Source organism: Bufo gargarizans, chromosome 11 (assembly GCF_014858855.1).
Source record: "Bufo gargarizans isolate SCDJY-AF-19 chromosome 11, ASM1485885v1, whole genome shotgun sequence".
NCBI lineage: Eukaryota > Metazoa > Chordata > Amphibia > Anura > Bufonidae > Bufo > Bufo gargarizans.
In genome coordinates this window covers 34086475-34103762 of record NC_058090.1, presented here as the reverse complement: position 1 = coordinate 34103762, position 17288 = coordinate 34086475, and the positions used below count along the sequence as shown (strand labels likewise).

Genomic DNA, 17288 nt, shown 5'->3' with positions numbered 1-17288 from the left:
GCCATCTGTTTTCATGACTTTGTCCATTTGGAGATCAGAAGCTGAATTGCATAACGTCTTCTACACCAAATGCTGGCCTTATAAAGATGGTGGCGGATTTCCAGTGACCTAGCCAGTTACTGTTTGTTCCTTGCAGTCCCATCTCTGTACATAGTGTTCAGGCCGAAGGATGGGAATAGCAGGGGGACCACAATTAGAGATGAGCGAATTTCCGCTTATGCAATTCGTTCACACTTTGTTTGTTGGTTAAAGGTGAATTGCGTTATGGATTCCGTTACCATGGACCATAACGCAATTCTATGTCAGAATGCAAGGCATTCCGTTATTCATTCCGTCATAATAGAAGTCTATAGGCTGCATAACGGATCCGTCCCGTTTCCGTTATGCAGGGGAGTCGGGACGGATCCGTTATGCAGCCCATAGACTTCTATTATGACGGAACGAATAACGGAATGCCTATAAAGGCATTCCGATATGCATTCAGTCATAGAATTGCGTTATGGTCCATGGTAACGGAATCCATAACGCAATTCACCTTTAACCAACAAACGAAGTGTGAACGAATTTCATAAGCGGAAATTCGCTCATCTCTAATTGTGGTCACCCTGCTATTCCCATCCTTCGGCCTGAACACTATGTACAGAGATGGGACTGCAGGGAACAAACAGTAACTGGCTAGGTCACTGGAAAGCCGCCACCATCTTTATAAGGCCAGCATTTGGTGTAGAAGACGTTATGCAATTCAGCTTCTGATCTCCAAATGGACAAAGTCATGAAAACAGATGGCGAATCCATAACGCAGTTCTCCTTTAACCAACAAACGAAGTGGGAATGAATTTCAAAATATAAAATTCGCTCATCTCTAACCACAATGGTGACATTAGTGAAAATATTAGGTAGAGAGGGTTAAAACCAATTGCACAGACTCAAGGTGCATGCAGTATGCACCATGACTGGATATGCAGCAAAAAGGTAAAAATATACCGCAGCTCCATTGATTGTAAACCTCATTTCAATTGTTTGCAGAAGGGTTAGATTTAGGCCGAATGCACACGGCCGTGTTCCGCGGCCGAGAGCGGTCCGTGGTATGCCGGGCCGGATTCCTGTTCAGAGCAGGAGCGCACGGCGTCATAGCAACAAATGACGCCGTGCGCTCCTGCTCTGAACAGGAATCCAGCCCGGCATACCACGGACCGCTCTCGGCCTAAAGTGTAACTCCACCTTGCAGCCTGCAAGATTTTTGGAGTAGAATTCCTTTAATCATGCTTTTGATGGTCCAAAATTTCAGCTCGACCACACAGATACCATTATTTTATTGTGGCTATATCAGGTGTTCACTACAAGAAAATTTAGACTAGCACATTCATATTCATAGTCACAGGTGCATATCCATCAAGCAAACATGGTTGATAAAAAAATGGCTGCACAACATTTCACATACAAACAATAGAGCTGAGAGATGGGGATCATTCTACGTTAAAGTGGTATTATACCTACTATAAATGGAAAAATATAAGCTCTTTGCGCACATTTTTGATCAAACGTGTGTCAGGCCCATCTACCAGGCGTCAAGGTGGCTTTCGCAGACGGGTCCCTAACACTAATATACCGCCTCTCTTGGATTAACCTAAGCCTACAATATTCAGGGCTGTGTAGGAACCAGCTACATTTGTACTCTGCTCAGAAGCCCCAGGCAGATGGACGTTGCTCAGTCTAAAAGAGGCGCTACTCTCAATATCTACTACAAGAAAATTTAGACTTGCACAATTATATTCATTGTCACAGCCACCTTGACGCCTGGTAGATGGGCCCGACACACGTTTGATCAAAAATGTGCACAAAGAGCTTTTATTTTTTTCATTTATAGTAGGTATAATACCACTTTAATTTACAATGATCCCCATCTCTCAGCTCTATTGTTTGTATGTAAAATGTTGTGCAGTCATTTCTTTATATCAACTATATCCAGTGTTCATTCACATATTGCAGAATTCTCAGTAATCCTGCACCTATAGATCCTGTTGAAATCGTATTAAGCTTAATTGACACAACCGTTTCTGTCTTGCGATCTGCAGACCGCCGATCTGCAAAATACAGATGTAGTCCATGTGCCATCCACATTTTCTTATGTGGACCCATTGACATATTCTATCTTTTTGCAGAATAGACTTATGGAGGGCTACAAAATTCAGACCCACTGAAGTCAATGGGTCCGCAAAAAATGTGGATGCAAAACGACGGTATCCATATTTTGTGGATCTGCAAATTCTGGACTGCAAAATACATATGATCGCTTGCATGAGGCCTAAGGCTAAATGCACACGATCAGGATTGCTTGTGGATTTTCTGCGCAGATTTGCTTGCAGAAAATCCACGCCGTAGGTCATATATATTGTATTGTATAAGAATTTGAAATTGTCATGCACATGATGCAGATTCTTTTTGCGCAGATTTTGAAATCCACAGCATGTCAGTTTATAAAAAAATTCTTGTCCGGATTTTCTTCATCCACTTCAATGGGGACAGGAAAATCCGCACCAAATCCACACCAATTGATGCGGATTAACCGCACGGATTTCCCTGCGAACACCTGCAGATTTCAGTGCGGATTGTCCGCACATAAATCCTGAACGTGTGCATTTGGCCTCAAAGGCATTCAGATGGACGTTCTGTACGTGTTGCTCCCCTTTGACTTGTCTGTTTCAGTAATGTGTTGCCAAAATAGCAATTCTTACAGTTGCTATATACAGTTTGACATTGTCCAGTTAATGGTGGGGTTATGGCCACATGTGGCACAAATGCTGCGGATTCTTTGCGCCGGAATGGCATACAGAAACCTCACAGCACTTACAGTAGCAACAAAGTGGATGAGATTTCACAAATCTCAATTTCACCTTGCGGAATAAAACCCTCAGCAGGAGTCAGCCCTGAGCATGCCAATATATGCTGCTGCTTCTACTCAAAGCTTTAAACCTGTGCAGTGCATAGGTGGAAAGCAGCGGAGTCCCCCTTTAACTCTTGCAGCAATGCCACCGCACAGCCCAGCCAGATCCGCGGTGGATTCGCTTCATACAGTGAGAATTTACTGACAATCCATCTGCCGGTCTATAGGCTTCATTCGTGCAAAAATGACAAAAAGAGAAAGCACACCTTGTAAAACAAACATGTGCAGACCCGTTTCATGTCGGCCTCATTGTAAGCGTGCTCTGTGCATTCACTTTGAAGTGTTCTGCTGATTAATCTGCGTACTGGTCGTCTGTGGAAGCCATGCTTTGTGTCATTGTGAGCATATGAAAGGCAGAGTCATGTAACGTTGGGTAATCCAGTGTGGTCAGCACAGGTGCAGGGGGTTTTGTTGTACAGTTTGGTAGGATTGAGAAAGTAATGATGTAATTGGATTATAATTGTGAGTGCACCACCCAGACCCCCTTAAAGGGCATCTGTCAGCTGATTTGTACCTATGACACTGGCTGACCTGCTACATGAGCACTTGGCAGCTGAAGACATCTGTGTTGGTCCCATGTTCATATGTGCCCGCACTGCTGCGAAAAATTATGTTTTAATATATGCAAATGAGCCTCTAGGACCAACGGGGGCTTTGCCCTTACACCTAGAGGCTCAGCTCTCTCTGCAACTGCTGCACCCTCTGCACTTTGATTGACAGGGCCAGATGTGATGATGTTTTTACTCTGCCTTTGTCCGGTCAATTAAAGTGCAGAGGGCGCAGCAGTTGCAAAAAAAAGCAGAGCCTCTCGGTGTAACAACAACGCCCCCGTTGCTCCTAGAGGCTCATTTCCATATATTAAAGCATAATTTTTCTCAGTAATGTGGACACATATGACTAGATGGGACCAACACAGATGTCTTCAGCTGCCAAGGATACGTGCAACAGGACAGCCAGTATCATGGGTACAATTTAAGATGCCCTTTAAGATGTAGTAAACTAGTACTATTACACTGCGCCGACTGATTACTGCCCACTCGTCAGCGGTCACCTCCACTGTATGGCTGACTGATTACTGCCTGCTCGTCAGCAGTCACCTCCACTGTATGGCTGACTGATTACTGCCCGCTCGTCAGCGGTCACCTCCACTGTATGGCCGACTGATTACTGCCCGCTCATCATCTCCACTGTATGGCCGACTGATTACTGCCCGCTCGTCAGTGGTCACCTCCACTGTATGGCTGACTGATTACTGCCCGCTCGTCAGCGGTCACCTCCACTGTATAGCCGACTGATTACTGCCCGCTCATCATCTCCACTGTATGGCCGACTGATTACTGCCCGCTCGTCAGTGGTCACCTCCACTGTATGGCTGACTGATTACTGCCTGCTCGTCAGCGGTCACCTCCACTGTATAGCCGACTGATTACTGCCCGCTCGTCAGCGGTCACCTCCACTGTATGGCTGACTGATTACTGCCTGCTCGTCAGCGGTCACCTCCACTGTATGGCTGACTGATTACTGCCTGCTCGTCAGCGGTCACCTCCACTGTATAGCCGACTGATTACTGCCCGCTCGTCAGCGGTCACCTCCACTGTATGGCCGACTGATTACTGCCCGCTCGTCAGTGGTCACCTCCACTGTATGGCCGACTGATTACTGCCTGCTCGTCAGCGGTCACCTCCACTGTATGGCCGACTGATTACTGCCCGCTCGTCAGCGGTCACCTCCACTGTATGGCCGACTACTGCCCGCTCGTCAGCGGTCACCTCCACTGTATGGCCGACTGATTACTGCCCGCTCGTCATCGGTCACCTCCACTGTATGGCTACTGCCCTGGCTCATCCTCATACAGATTCATTGTTTCTGGGCAGCAGATCACTGTTCACACAGCACAATCCTCGGCCCAGAAATGATGATTGAGGTTATCTGCAGCACCTTCACATAGGCCAATTTTAGGAAACGAGTGTAGTAATGTTCGCTCCCGACAATCGGGAAGTATATGTCCGCCATTAGGGTATGGCCACATGGTCAGGTTTTTGCATGCAGTTTTAGAAGCTGAAACCAGTAGTGAATTCAAAAAAGAGTCGTATCTGTCCGTTAAACTTTCTCTCCTTTTATGATCCACTCCTGATTTTATCTTCTAAAATGGCATGCAGGAACCTGACTGTGTGGCCGTACGTCTAGACAAATTGCTAATTAATAGTGTGGCCTATATCAGTTAATTAACATAAAAAGGGCTCATGCACACGATCATATGTATTTTGCGGTCCATTTTTCACGGATCCGTTTGTCCGTATCTGAGGTTTTCTTTTCTCTGATTTAAGTCCTCTTCCGTTCCGTTATTGCACAAAACATATCCGTATGGTTTCCCTATGCGATCCGTTTTTTGCGGATCGGAAACGGAAACAGTAACTTATTAATCACCAAACACATGAGCAATATGGGCTGGGCATTGCATTTCTACAGTATGGATCCGCAAAATACGGATGACATACGGATGTGTTCCGTGTGCGTTCCTTATATTTTGCTGACCCATTGACTTGAATGGGGCCTCGGACAGTGATTTGCGGACAATAATAGGACATGCACTACTTTTTTGCGCAACGGCCATCTTACAAACGGAAACGGAATTCACACGGAGTAACTTCAGTATTTTCTACAGCCCCATTGAAGTGTATGGTTCCACATACGGTCCGCAAAAAAAACTGAACGGAAGCGGAAAGAAAATACGTTCGTGTGCGTGATCCCTAACAAGGATACTCGTTACTGAGATACTCTGTAGTGCTGTGACTATTCTCATCATCTATTTTTGTTTTTTTCCAACCATATATCCCATTTGGCTTTAGAAAATGAAAGTGCCCTGTGTTTATTTATTTTTTATCGTTGTCAAATGCATTTTAACCAAAATTGTATTGAATTTCCAATTTTTGATTGGTTCGTCTGTAGAACATAATAGCAGGGTGCAGTTTTAGTCATGTGATATACATATTATACATACATTTATTTTGCTTGCTCTCGTTTTTCTAGATGTGAAAGCTGCGTTGAGCTCCTCTTTGTTCGTGGTTCCGGCACGTGTCAGGAATGCAATACCCCCCTCCGGAAAAGCAACTTTCGAGTTCAGCTCTTTGAAGACCCCACAATTGATAAGGAAGTGGAGATTCGCAAAAAGATCTTAAAAATGTGAGTCCGATGTGTGCAGTTTCACTAGGATGGATCCCTATAACTTGGGGTATCCAAAGCTGGATATCCACATGACTGACAGCTATTTCTCCCCATCCTCACATACCTCGGCTTGGCTGAGCACACGAATGTAGTGTATGGAGATTGGGAAGAAAGCTGCTGCAGACATTTCTGTCAGTGGCTTCTCTCCCCGAGAACAAAAGGATTGGGCAGTTGAAATCCAACATGCCCGATCCTCATCTCCCCTGACATAGGCGCCTGGGGGGAGGGGTTGGGAGGATACCATGCATGTTGACCGAATGCACAAAATTGGCAACTGGGCCATAGATCTAATGTGTATGGCTAGCTTTAGTGTGTAAGTTTATTTCCGTTGGTGAAGAGGAACAAGCTGTTACCAGATGCTTCTGGCAATGGCTTACCACCTCTGGGCAAAAACGGGACTGGACATTTTGAAACCCAATATGTCCAAACTTCTTTTCCTGATATCTCTCAGAGGGGACGTTTAGGAATACACCATACAAATTATTGAAATTGGTCAGAAATCGGTATGCATAAATGAACAAAAATCGAATGAGTTCTCTTTCATGGCCTTGTTTCCTGATTGGCAAAGAAGGCTTCAGGCACAGCACTTTAAGTATTATCCAACATTACATACCATTGCATTTCTAAAGCGAATGAGGTTGCACACTTTGCATAATCCCTTGTCGCATTGAGGCAACCTCTTTAATTTTTATGGTGCTTTTGCACATAAAATGCTTGCGCCATATTATCAAAAATCTTTAGTTTTTCTATGTAAGCTGTGGAGTTACTTAAAGAGGACCTTTCACCAATTATGACAATGTGAACTAAGTATACAGACATGTAGAGCGGCGCCCGGGGATCTCACTGCACTTACTATTATCCCTGGGCGCCACTCCTTTCTCCCGTTATAGGCTCCGGTATCTTCGCTCACTAAGTTATAGTAGGCAGAGATTTCAGTCACTAAGTTATGGTAGGCGGAGTCTGCCCTTGTTCTGCTGTAGCGCTGGCCAATCGCATTGCAGAGCTCACAGCCTGGGAGAAAATAACCTCCCAGGCTGTGAGCTCTGCGCTGCGATTGGCCAGCGCTACAGCAAAACAAGGGCAGACTCCGCCTACCATAACTTTGTGACCGAATATACCGGAGGGCATAGCGGGAGAACGAAGTGGCGCCCAGGGATAATAGTAAGTGTAGTGAGATCCCCGGGCGCCGCTCTCCATGTCTGTATAGTTAGTTCACATTGTCGTAATCAGTGAAAGGTCCTCTTTAAAGGGAACCTGGCATCTCTTAAAGGGGTTATCCCATGACTAATGTAAAAAATGAAAATCAGACATCATACAGTACATGAAGGCCTCTTTCTAACAAAGCTAGAACCAACCCTGTACCTCACATGGATCAAGAGATCTCCCCATTGATTGCTCTGCTAGATTTATATCAAGCTGACCGCTCAAGGGGAGTGTCCTTTCTGCTGCAGCTAAGGGGGCGTGGTCATGATCTCCCTGTCACAGCCTAGGGGGCGTGTCTCAGCTCTCACTATCGGGAGACAGTTGAAGGATGAAACTGAGCATGTGCGGCCATCTCTGTGAGCAGGTCAAAGAAATAAGAAACAAACATACAGCAGGTGGCGCCATACAGACACATTTTATTGAATGCCTCAGTGGCCATGCTAAATTTTTTATTACATGCAGTTACAAAAGTATTTAAATCCAGGAGGTGGTTTGAAAACTGTAGAGTATTTTTCGTGGGACAACCCCTTTAATGGCCTCCAACTGCCCGCTGTACCTTAAAACTGAAGTTATCTTGGGAGTCTGCCCCTGCGCAATGAGCCTCTGAAGCCCAGCACATTACAACTGGGCTCACTGTGCAGGCCCCGAAAACAAAAATAGGATGCGCAAGCGCAGGATATCAGGAGCGTCGCACCTGAAGAAAGAAATAAGAGCTGTCCATTAAGAGTGAGCGAGGCAGATAGAGGGCACGGCATGGTTGACTTGAAACGTGAAGGCCACCACTGTCTTGACTTCAAGCTGCCCAATTACATACACAAAGCTGGGGGAATAAAGTTGTTTTGATGCAGATTTGGCCATCAGGTCCCACAACAAAAGACAGTATTGGAGACAACATAATTTGAGCTTCAAACATCCCTTTACACTGGCCAATTTTGCAGGCGCCTGCTTGTCAGTTACATCAGCGATCTTCTCCACAGTATTGGGAGGAGGGATCGCTAATGCCATTGCTCGTCCCCTTACAGAATCATTGTTTGCAGGCAGTAGAGTGCTGTTTACAGACAATGATCTGCTGCCGGCAAATGATCCAAATATCCGACGAACTAGTGTTTTGCTCGTTTATCAGGTAATTGGCAGCACCTTTACACCGCCAGATAATTGCTAACAATTATATATAGGATTCTTGTCCCGTAAAAATGGTACTTAAGGTACTGCCGGGGAGGGTGCAGGCATTATAGAGATGTCAGGTTCCCTTTTAAAGGGGTTTTCCAGGATTTTAATATTATGAAATCCCAGAAAACCCCTTTAAATAACATCTGCAGTGCAAGTCTACTGTTACCAGCACATGCATAGATCTGTTAACCTGTGCATAAACGTGTGAGAGACAACCTGAGTACATGTAAACTATATCATGTTGTAAGTCCTTGTACCTCTGGAATTATACCATATTTTGTACTGAAGTCTAAGTAGCAAATGTATTCTGGAGTGCTTTCTATTTCATGCACTGACACCTAACATTGCAAAAATATAATAAACTGGATTTATATTGATTAGACATCCATTAGGCTGATGGGATGTTGCTGAATTATTGAATTATATTTAATTTTCTCCATTCTTCTCACTAGATATAATAAACGTGAAGAAGAATTTCCATCTCTAGGAGAATACAATGATTATTTGGAAGAAATTGAGGAAATAGGTAGGTCTGTTGGGGGAGTTTGGAGACTTTTAATGGGAATATAGCTTGGCCATCTATTAGAGGGGCTATCCAGCTAGAACTACCAGCTTTCTAGAAGTATAGTTCTCTTATTACCAGTGGGCTGTCTGTTGTAACCTCCGCTGAATCTTTGTTGTGCCATTCCTTTATTATTCCTTCTAGCAGTAATAACAGAGGACTGGCACAACACAGTCATACGAATAGATGCTTCAGAATTGTTATTACACGGGGGATGCAAGTAGTTACTAAAACAGTCATGTCAGGAGAGGGGAGAGGTCTTCTTTAATCTTAGAGACCATTAGTCTGTCCTTCTTTTTAAAAAAATGGCTAATAATATAACGCAGAAAGTACTTTGCTTTATCATCTTATCAGTTCTTTATGGCTAGCTGAAAGGTTAACATGACTAGTAGTAAAGTAATCTTACAGTAGAAAAGGCTCCATACTACAACTTCTTGTTAGCCTGACATGATAAAAGGGGTTCTCTGGGAATTTGATATTGATGGCTTATGCAGAGGATAGGTTATCAATATCAGATCGGTGGTGATCTGACCCCCGTCAATCAGCTGTGCGAAGAGGTCGCTGTGCTCACGGGAACGCTGTGGCCTCCTCACAGCTCACCGTACACAGCGCTGTATATTATAGAGGCTGTGCTTGGTATTGCAGCTCAGGCCTGTTCATTTGAATGGGACCGAGCTGTGCCAGAGCCACGTGACAGATTTACAGTGACGTCACAGGCCTAAGCGCTCACAAAGTGTTCCAGGCTCTTCAAACAGTTGATCGGTTAATCAATATTAAATTGCCCGGTAACCCCTTTAAAATGTTTTCTCCATGTCTTTTTCTTTCTCTCTCCTGGACAGTAATAAATCTGACTAATAATGTGGATCTGGACAACACCAAAAGAAAAGTTGAACAATACCAAAAACAAAACAAGGACACAATTCAAAGAAACAAGGTCAAAATGGTAAGTACCATACCACATACATATCTGTGCTTACATAGGAAGATTATCGGGAACGAATATTCGGACGAACTCTCATTCACGATAATTGCCCCGTGCAAATGTGCTGCTGATCACCCAACAAAGTAGCAGAACTGTTTTGTCCAGCGATTTATTGATTTATGTGGCACTAGAAATAATTTTGTCAGCAAGACATCGCCCTGTATAAACCGGCAAGTACTGCCTGCAAAGGACAAATATTCTATGGGGATGCATGATTTTCGAAAAAAATTATTAAAATGTGTATAAATGATGTGCCGGTTATAAGAAATCCTGTAGGGAGGGGGCAGAAGAGAGAAACGAGTTTGTGGGTATAAATATAAAGACCAATTTACTTTCTTTTTAGACCTGATATTTAATCAACAGCCAGACTTTATTATGTTAGAGCTCATCAGTCAGCTTGCTAAATCAATAATAACTGTATAAAATTAAACGTGTCATCACAAAAGTAATGGCTGGATCTGTAATGTAGCAGCAATAGTGCATATTACTTGCCATGTGAACTGTGCTTTGTAAGTAAATATCCTCATCTCATTCATAGACCAGGGAGCAGGAAGAGTTAGAGGAGGCTCTGGAAATGGAGAAGCAGGAGAATGAGCAGCGGAAGATCCTTCTGCAGAAAGAAGAGCACCTCCAACAGATGATGAAAAGGAAGAACAAGCAGGAGCTGTTAGATCAGCTGGTAAACAAGCCAACATTATTTCTGTGCTTTTTATTTTTGTTTTTAATATTTTTTTTTATGGTTTTGGTCAATTCCAGAATCATCTAACATGCAATAATACCAACAATGCATGTATATTTTAAAGGAGGAAGATCTGTTTGATCTGCTGATGTCACGGCGAAATCCGTCAGTCCTCTGTCTGCTGGAGCGTCCTGCCAGATCTGCTGCTGTATATATGAATGCAGCCTAATGCATACAACGTTATTATTGATTTGTGTGCTATAGATCAGTAACATGGCACCCACAGAATTCCTCATGCACGTGACCATATGTAAAATCATCCATGTGCTTTCTGCATCCGTATGTCCGTTCCGCAAAAAGATCAGATCATAAGCACTATGAAACACTTCCTCAGCACCACTAAAAGATAGAACATGTTTTATCTTTGGCCGTATGTTGCGGTTCACAGACCCATTCAAGTCAATGGGTTCGCACCCGCTGCACGGACTGCACACTGCCAGTGGCTGTGCATTTGCGGTCTGCAGTACAGGCACAGAGCCATTACGGGGATACCCCTGCTCAGGACTTTGTTCTACTAGACAAAGAAAATTAATTTGTAGGCTTCATGCGGTATTATATTTTCCTTACAAAAATATGAATTTGCTGACAAGTTGTCCCAATAGCAGTTGATCTCCAGAGGAACCAGCAGCCGACAGTGTAATAGAATAAGCAGATATTGGCATATCTGTGGGCCGGGAACAAATCTCCACCAGTAGACAGTGTCCCAGTCCTGTTTTCTTATCTAAAGTTATAATGCAGGATTTCAGTATACTGCTGTCATGAAGCAATTGTAGCCCATGTATTCAATGTAATTATATCAGCTGAGACTTATACTTAGAAGCGTAAATGCAAGGGAATGAGAGAAAGCAGCTAGTCAGCCGCCCCGGTCAGTCATGACTTTCCTTCTGCTTTTAATTGATTTAAGGTGCATTAGCTGCTGAGTAGTCAGATCATTTGTATACACAATTAAAAATAGTACCCTGGTAGTCTCCGCTCTGTGCGGTTTTACCCCTTTTACAATTACCCGTTCCACTGGGCTCCACTCTACCAGATAAAAAGCTTTTTGTGTCTTATTGAATTCATACAATGGAGATCTTGTGACATTATCTCTCCTGTCTTCCTTGCTTCGGTGGTCCTGAAACCTACACCACTGAAGCCAATAAAAATGGATTCCCTTCACCGAACTCTTTCTATCCTTGGCGACATCCAGGCTTCTAACAGAGCACATGCTGTTTGCCGTTCTCCAATGAATACTACAGCAGAAGCTCTGTTGCCTCTATGTGTAATGTAGTGCATGTAAAAATGAGGCAGCTAGTGCTTGTCCGTATGTGTCAGTTGTGTCCATGCAGGCGAGCCCCCTGTAGTGGCACCAGGCACACTAATCTTATAATTACATTACACTTTCCAGCTAATTATGCATATTAAAGGGGTTGGCCACCATATATTACTAGCTGCACATGTGCTGGGAATAGCACATGCATGCAGCTAGTGATATGTATTATTAAACTATTGGCACCCACGTCTTTCTTGGGAAATACCTCTTTGCATAGACAGACACTGATGTCACTGGCTGACCTGTTTCATGTGGACTTGGCAGCTAAAGGCATCTGTGTTGTTCATATGTGCCCACGTCGCTGAGAAAAAAATAAGTTTTAATATATGCAAATGAGCCTCTAGGAGCAACGGGGACATTACCCTTACATCTAGAGGCTCTGCACCCTCTGCACTTTAATTAACAAGCCAGGCAAGAGTGATTACATTTGCACCGCCTGGCCCTGTCAATTGAAGTGTAGAGGATGCAACAGTTGCAGAGAGAGCAGAGCCTCTAGGTGTAACGGTAACGCCCCCGTTGCTCCTAGAGGCTCATTTGCACATATGCGGGCACATATGAACATGGGACAAACATGGGACCTACACAGATGCCTTCAGCTGCCAAGGGGACTTGCAACAGGTCAGCCAGTGTCATAGGGACAAATCTGCCGACAGATGCCCTTTAATTTGAATAATTAATGTTTACATATTTTGAAGCAGTCGCACTTAGAACAGCTCCCAGAATAAGACTTTGAGGACTGTATGGTTTGCTTGGTATTCAATCAGCATTAACAGGTTTTGCTGGGTATTCAGCTGAAAAGGACATTTATGAGGAGCATTGTGAAACAATCTCAGACTGTGACATGCTCTCAGCCAATCAGCATTGCTGGGAGTGTTCTCAGCAATCCTAATACACTGAAAACATTTCACAGATTGTGCTCTTTTCACAACGCTCCTCCCAGATGTCCTTTCTAGCTGGATGCTAGGCACAGTATACAGCATCTAGTTCTGAAGACCATATCGAATGACCCACTAAATGAACTCTTTATGGGCATCATCTTTAGACAACTGTTTTTTTTTTTTTTTTTGCTTTATGAGATTATCCTGAAACCTACTCCTCTTCACCGTATTTTCTGTCTCTCTCTCCTATATGGTGGAATGTAGAATGACAACAATGAAATCCCTGTTTCATTGCTTTTATTGGCAGCAGTTCCTCTGGTATAGCCTAGTGTGAATGCTGTTTTATTAAACAATATTTAACCGGGCCTCCTATTGGCAATTTATTATCATGGCGGTCGGTTGACGTAGCCGAAATCCTATTTTAATTGTTCAATCTCAAATTACAGAACAAATAGTAAAAGATCGCCTTCTTCATTTTGGAAGACTTAACAGTGACTAACACCCGTCAGTATTCATCCATGTCGAGTTTGAAAGTGCTGGCACTTTAATCTTATTTTACCATTTTATCTTTTTTCTCGTTAATTAAGAATTACTCTTTCATCAAGATTCAGGTTGAGCAGAATTAATTTTCATTTTGTAGCCATTGTTTATAAGGCAAGTTGATTATTGTCTGAAAAGGTTCATATCTGACATTGTGAAAAATATATTTTTTTCAGTGGCAAAATACTTGGAAAATCAAATGTATCCTTTTTGGCTATGGTAGGCTTTCAGTCACTCTTTGAAGACTTTTAGACCTAACTAAAATAAAATAATGTATCGCTGCTGTAACTATTGCAGGTCCGGAGGGGGCGCTGCATGGCACTCGAATTCAAGGGACACCAGTTCAATGTGGCATGCCCCCCTCCCCCCAGGCCATGCACTAGGCATAACAGAGCGTATCAGATTTACAGTTTCCCTTTGTAATTACTTAGGAAGTCTTCTAAACTCTCCAGTCGAATATTTTTAGGCCTCTGCTTAGTGACAGAAGATGCGACATGTTAATGACAGCGCTGGAGTGTATTCATAGGTGTCAAGTCTGTCTCAAAGTCCAATTTCTCACTTGAGACCCCTTCTTGCAGACTTGAGCCACTCTGAATAGCCTCTGTCTAATGCTACATTTCCCATGCAGCAGCCAAAGACACCCCCCCCCCCCTCATAATTTTTCATGGTAGAAAGGAGCTATCAGAGGATTATTGCATCTCCTGCAAACTTAACGGGGGGTTGAAACAACCCCTTAAAATTATTTTAGAGGGGTGAATCGACTTTTTCATCTGTGAGGGTCTGTCCCCACAGGTAAAGTAGCGCCCACTAGCCACAAGATTTTGTGTGTCCCTGAGCAGAGCCTTTGTCCTTTCTCTGCTATTTGGAGCAGGAAATTGTCAGGGCTGGGCTATATATCCTGCCTGGTGAATCTAGCAGCGGATGGGCACTTCTTCACCTTCGGCGACAGCCCCTCACAGGTAAGAAGTCCTACTAATCAGATGAATTTATTAGTTAGAATCAATTCGCTCATCTCCAGTCTGGACGTTTATCGTTTTTATTATATTTCCTTCTACATGAGCAGTTGGTAAGTGCCCCATTTAAGGGGTTGTCTCACTTGAGCAAATGGCATTTATCACATAGACAAAGTTAATACAAGGCACTTACTAACCACATACAGTGGTTATGATCATCCTGCAATTCAGCAGCAGTGGTTGTGCTTGCGCAATATAGGAAAGGGCACTGGCCTCTCTGGTGGACGGGAGCGCACATAAGACAGTGCTTTTTCCTATAGTGTGCAGGCATAACCACCGCTGCTGGATTGCCGGTTGTCTGCTATCTAGGTTTCATTTTTGTTAGATCCGGTTTGCGTACGCTTGTCAAGTATTAATGCAAAGATGATAATTACATTTCCCTCCTTATCACTACAGGAGACTTCTCACCTTCCTGCATCCATCCTCTTGGCTCAACACAAAGGCAAAAGCGCCCAGATCGAAGTGCAGATAGAGAAGTCAAAGCCAGCAGTCACATTTTCTACTGGCATCAAAATGGTAAGTCATTTATTTCTTAAATGTTTAAAGGGAACCTGTCATCAACTTTATGCTGACCGTACTGAGGGCAGTATGAAGTAGTGACAGAAATGCTGATCTCAGCGGTGTCACACATCAGCTAAAAGTAAATAATCACTGCAGCCCAGGCCTGGAAAAGAGTCAAATCTACATGAGAAGAGTCCTGGTTATTATAATCTCCTGCTCTCTCGCCACCTGCTGATGATTGGCAGTTCTCTCCTAGAGGGAAAAGGAGAAAACGAGGTAGAAGACTGTCAGCCATCAGCAGGTGGGCAGGAGAGCAGGAACTCATGAATAACCAGGACTCTTCTCAGGTGGCCGGGACTCTTTTCCAGGCCCAGTCTGCAATGATTGTGATGTTGGTTCTCGGCAACCACTTGAAATCAACTCACCTGTCACTACTTTATACTGCCTTTAGTATGGGCAGCATAAAGGTGTTGACAGGTTCCCTTTAAAGCAGAGTCTACTTTAAGGTGCATGATTGGATTGGCCAGATGTGCATATTGTGGTTTTTATGGACAGTAAGGGATAACAGAGCTGGTCACTTCATCTTGATTAAGCGAACATCTATCTTTTCCAGTCTTGTGCAATCTGTTTCCCTGCCATAGCAGACCTTGGATGTAGACCTGCATTTCTATGGACCATTAGATTGTTTCCAACACATTCTTCTGTTAATCTAATGTCTGCCGACAGCCTAAACTGTGCCTTCAGATGTAGCCAGCATTATATTGACTCCAGGCATGCCAGGTCACTTAAAGGAAATGTGTCATCAAAAGTTTTATCTGCCAGTTAAAACCCAATAGTAACACATCTTCCTTTTTTCTAATCAGTTTTTATTTTCTGATTGTAGATACTTTTTATTCTACTTGCTGAACATTGCCTGAGCTGTTCTTAACAGCATTTACACAGCATTAAAAAAAAAATGCTTTATGGCAAACCCATGAGTCATAGACACAATGGACAGGAGGGGGACCCTCTTGACTTAAGGCTCTTTCACACTTGCGTTCTTTTCTTCCGGCATAGAGTTCCGTCGTCGGGGCTCTATGCCGGAAGAATCCTAATCAGTTTTATCCTAATGCATTCTGAATCAAGAGAAATCCGTTCAGGATGCATCAGAATGTCTTCAGTTTAGGACCGGAACGTTTTTTGGCCGGAGAAAATACCGCAGCATGCTGCGCTTTTTGCTCCGGCCAAAAATCCTGAAGACTTGCCGCAAGGCCGGATCCGGAATTAATGCCCATTGAAAGGCATTAATCCGGATCCGGCCTTAAGCTAAACGTCATTTCGGCGCATTGCCGAATCCGACGTTTAGCTTTTTCTGAATGGTTACCATGGCTGCCGGGACGCTAAAGTCCTGGCAGCCATGGTAAAGTGTAGTGGGGAGCAGGGAGCAGTATACTTACCGTCCGTGCTGCTCCCAGGGCGCTCCAGAGTGACGTCAGGGCGCCCCACGCGCATGGATGACGTGATCACATGGCACGTCATCCATGCGCATGGGGCGCTCTGACGTCATTCTGGAGCGCCCCGGGAGCCGCACGGACGGTAAGTATACTGCTGCCCCGCTCCCCACTACTACTATGGCAACCAGGACTTTAATAGCGTCCTGGCTGCCATAGTAACACTGAACGCATTTTGAAGACGGATCAGTCTTCAAATACTTTCAGTTAACTTGCGTTTTTCCGGATCCAGCGTGTAATTCCGGCAAGTGGAGTACACGCCGGATCCGGACAACGCAAGTGTGAAAGAGCACTTACTTGGGAAAGTTTTCTAGGCATGATTTGCGACCTGTGTACAGGGAAAGAATAGATAAGATTTGACAATCACCTTGTGAATGGTGGATCCTGTCTTATCTATACACAGAGGTGGTATCATTACAGGTAACTGCAGTAAACTGATCTGTATAAACCAAGAAGTGGCGCCAATTATTAGACATAGTGGCCAGTGCAAAAACTGATGGATTTTTGGTTTTAGTTTAACTATAAAAAGTTAAACAAAAAAATTAAAAATAACATAATCATAAATTCTTTAAAATTATGTTAAACATTAAAAAGTAATGAAAATGACAGCAGGTCATTTTCATTTTACTGTAATGTGATTTTCTTGTGTTAATGTTTTTAGCCAATCAAGATAAAATTGGCTACATCTGTTTCATTTTTTCCAGCTAGATATGTCCAAATTTCTGTGCT

At 43.7% G+C, this 17288-nt stretch overlaps 1 protein-coding gene across 1 annotated transcript in view; it reads left to right on the top strand.

Annotated features, from left to right (window-relative positions):
* Positions 1-17288, top strand: part of MNAT1 (MNAT1 component of CDK activating kinase) — a 130492-nt gene that overhangs the window by 28405 nt on the left and 84799 nt on the right. Inside the window, exons 2-6 of the mRNA XM_044272019.1 lie at positions 5975-6127; positions 8995-9068; positions 9944-10047; positions 10625-10765; positions 14965-15084. Coding sequence (XP_044127954.1) covers positions 5975-6127; positions 8995-9068; positions 9944-10047; positions 10625-10765; positions 14965-15084 — 592 coding nt within the window. The remainder of the gene's footprint in view (positions 1-5974; positions 6128-8994; positions 9069-9943; positions 10048-10624; positions 10766-14964; positions 15085-17288) is intronic.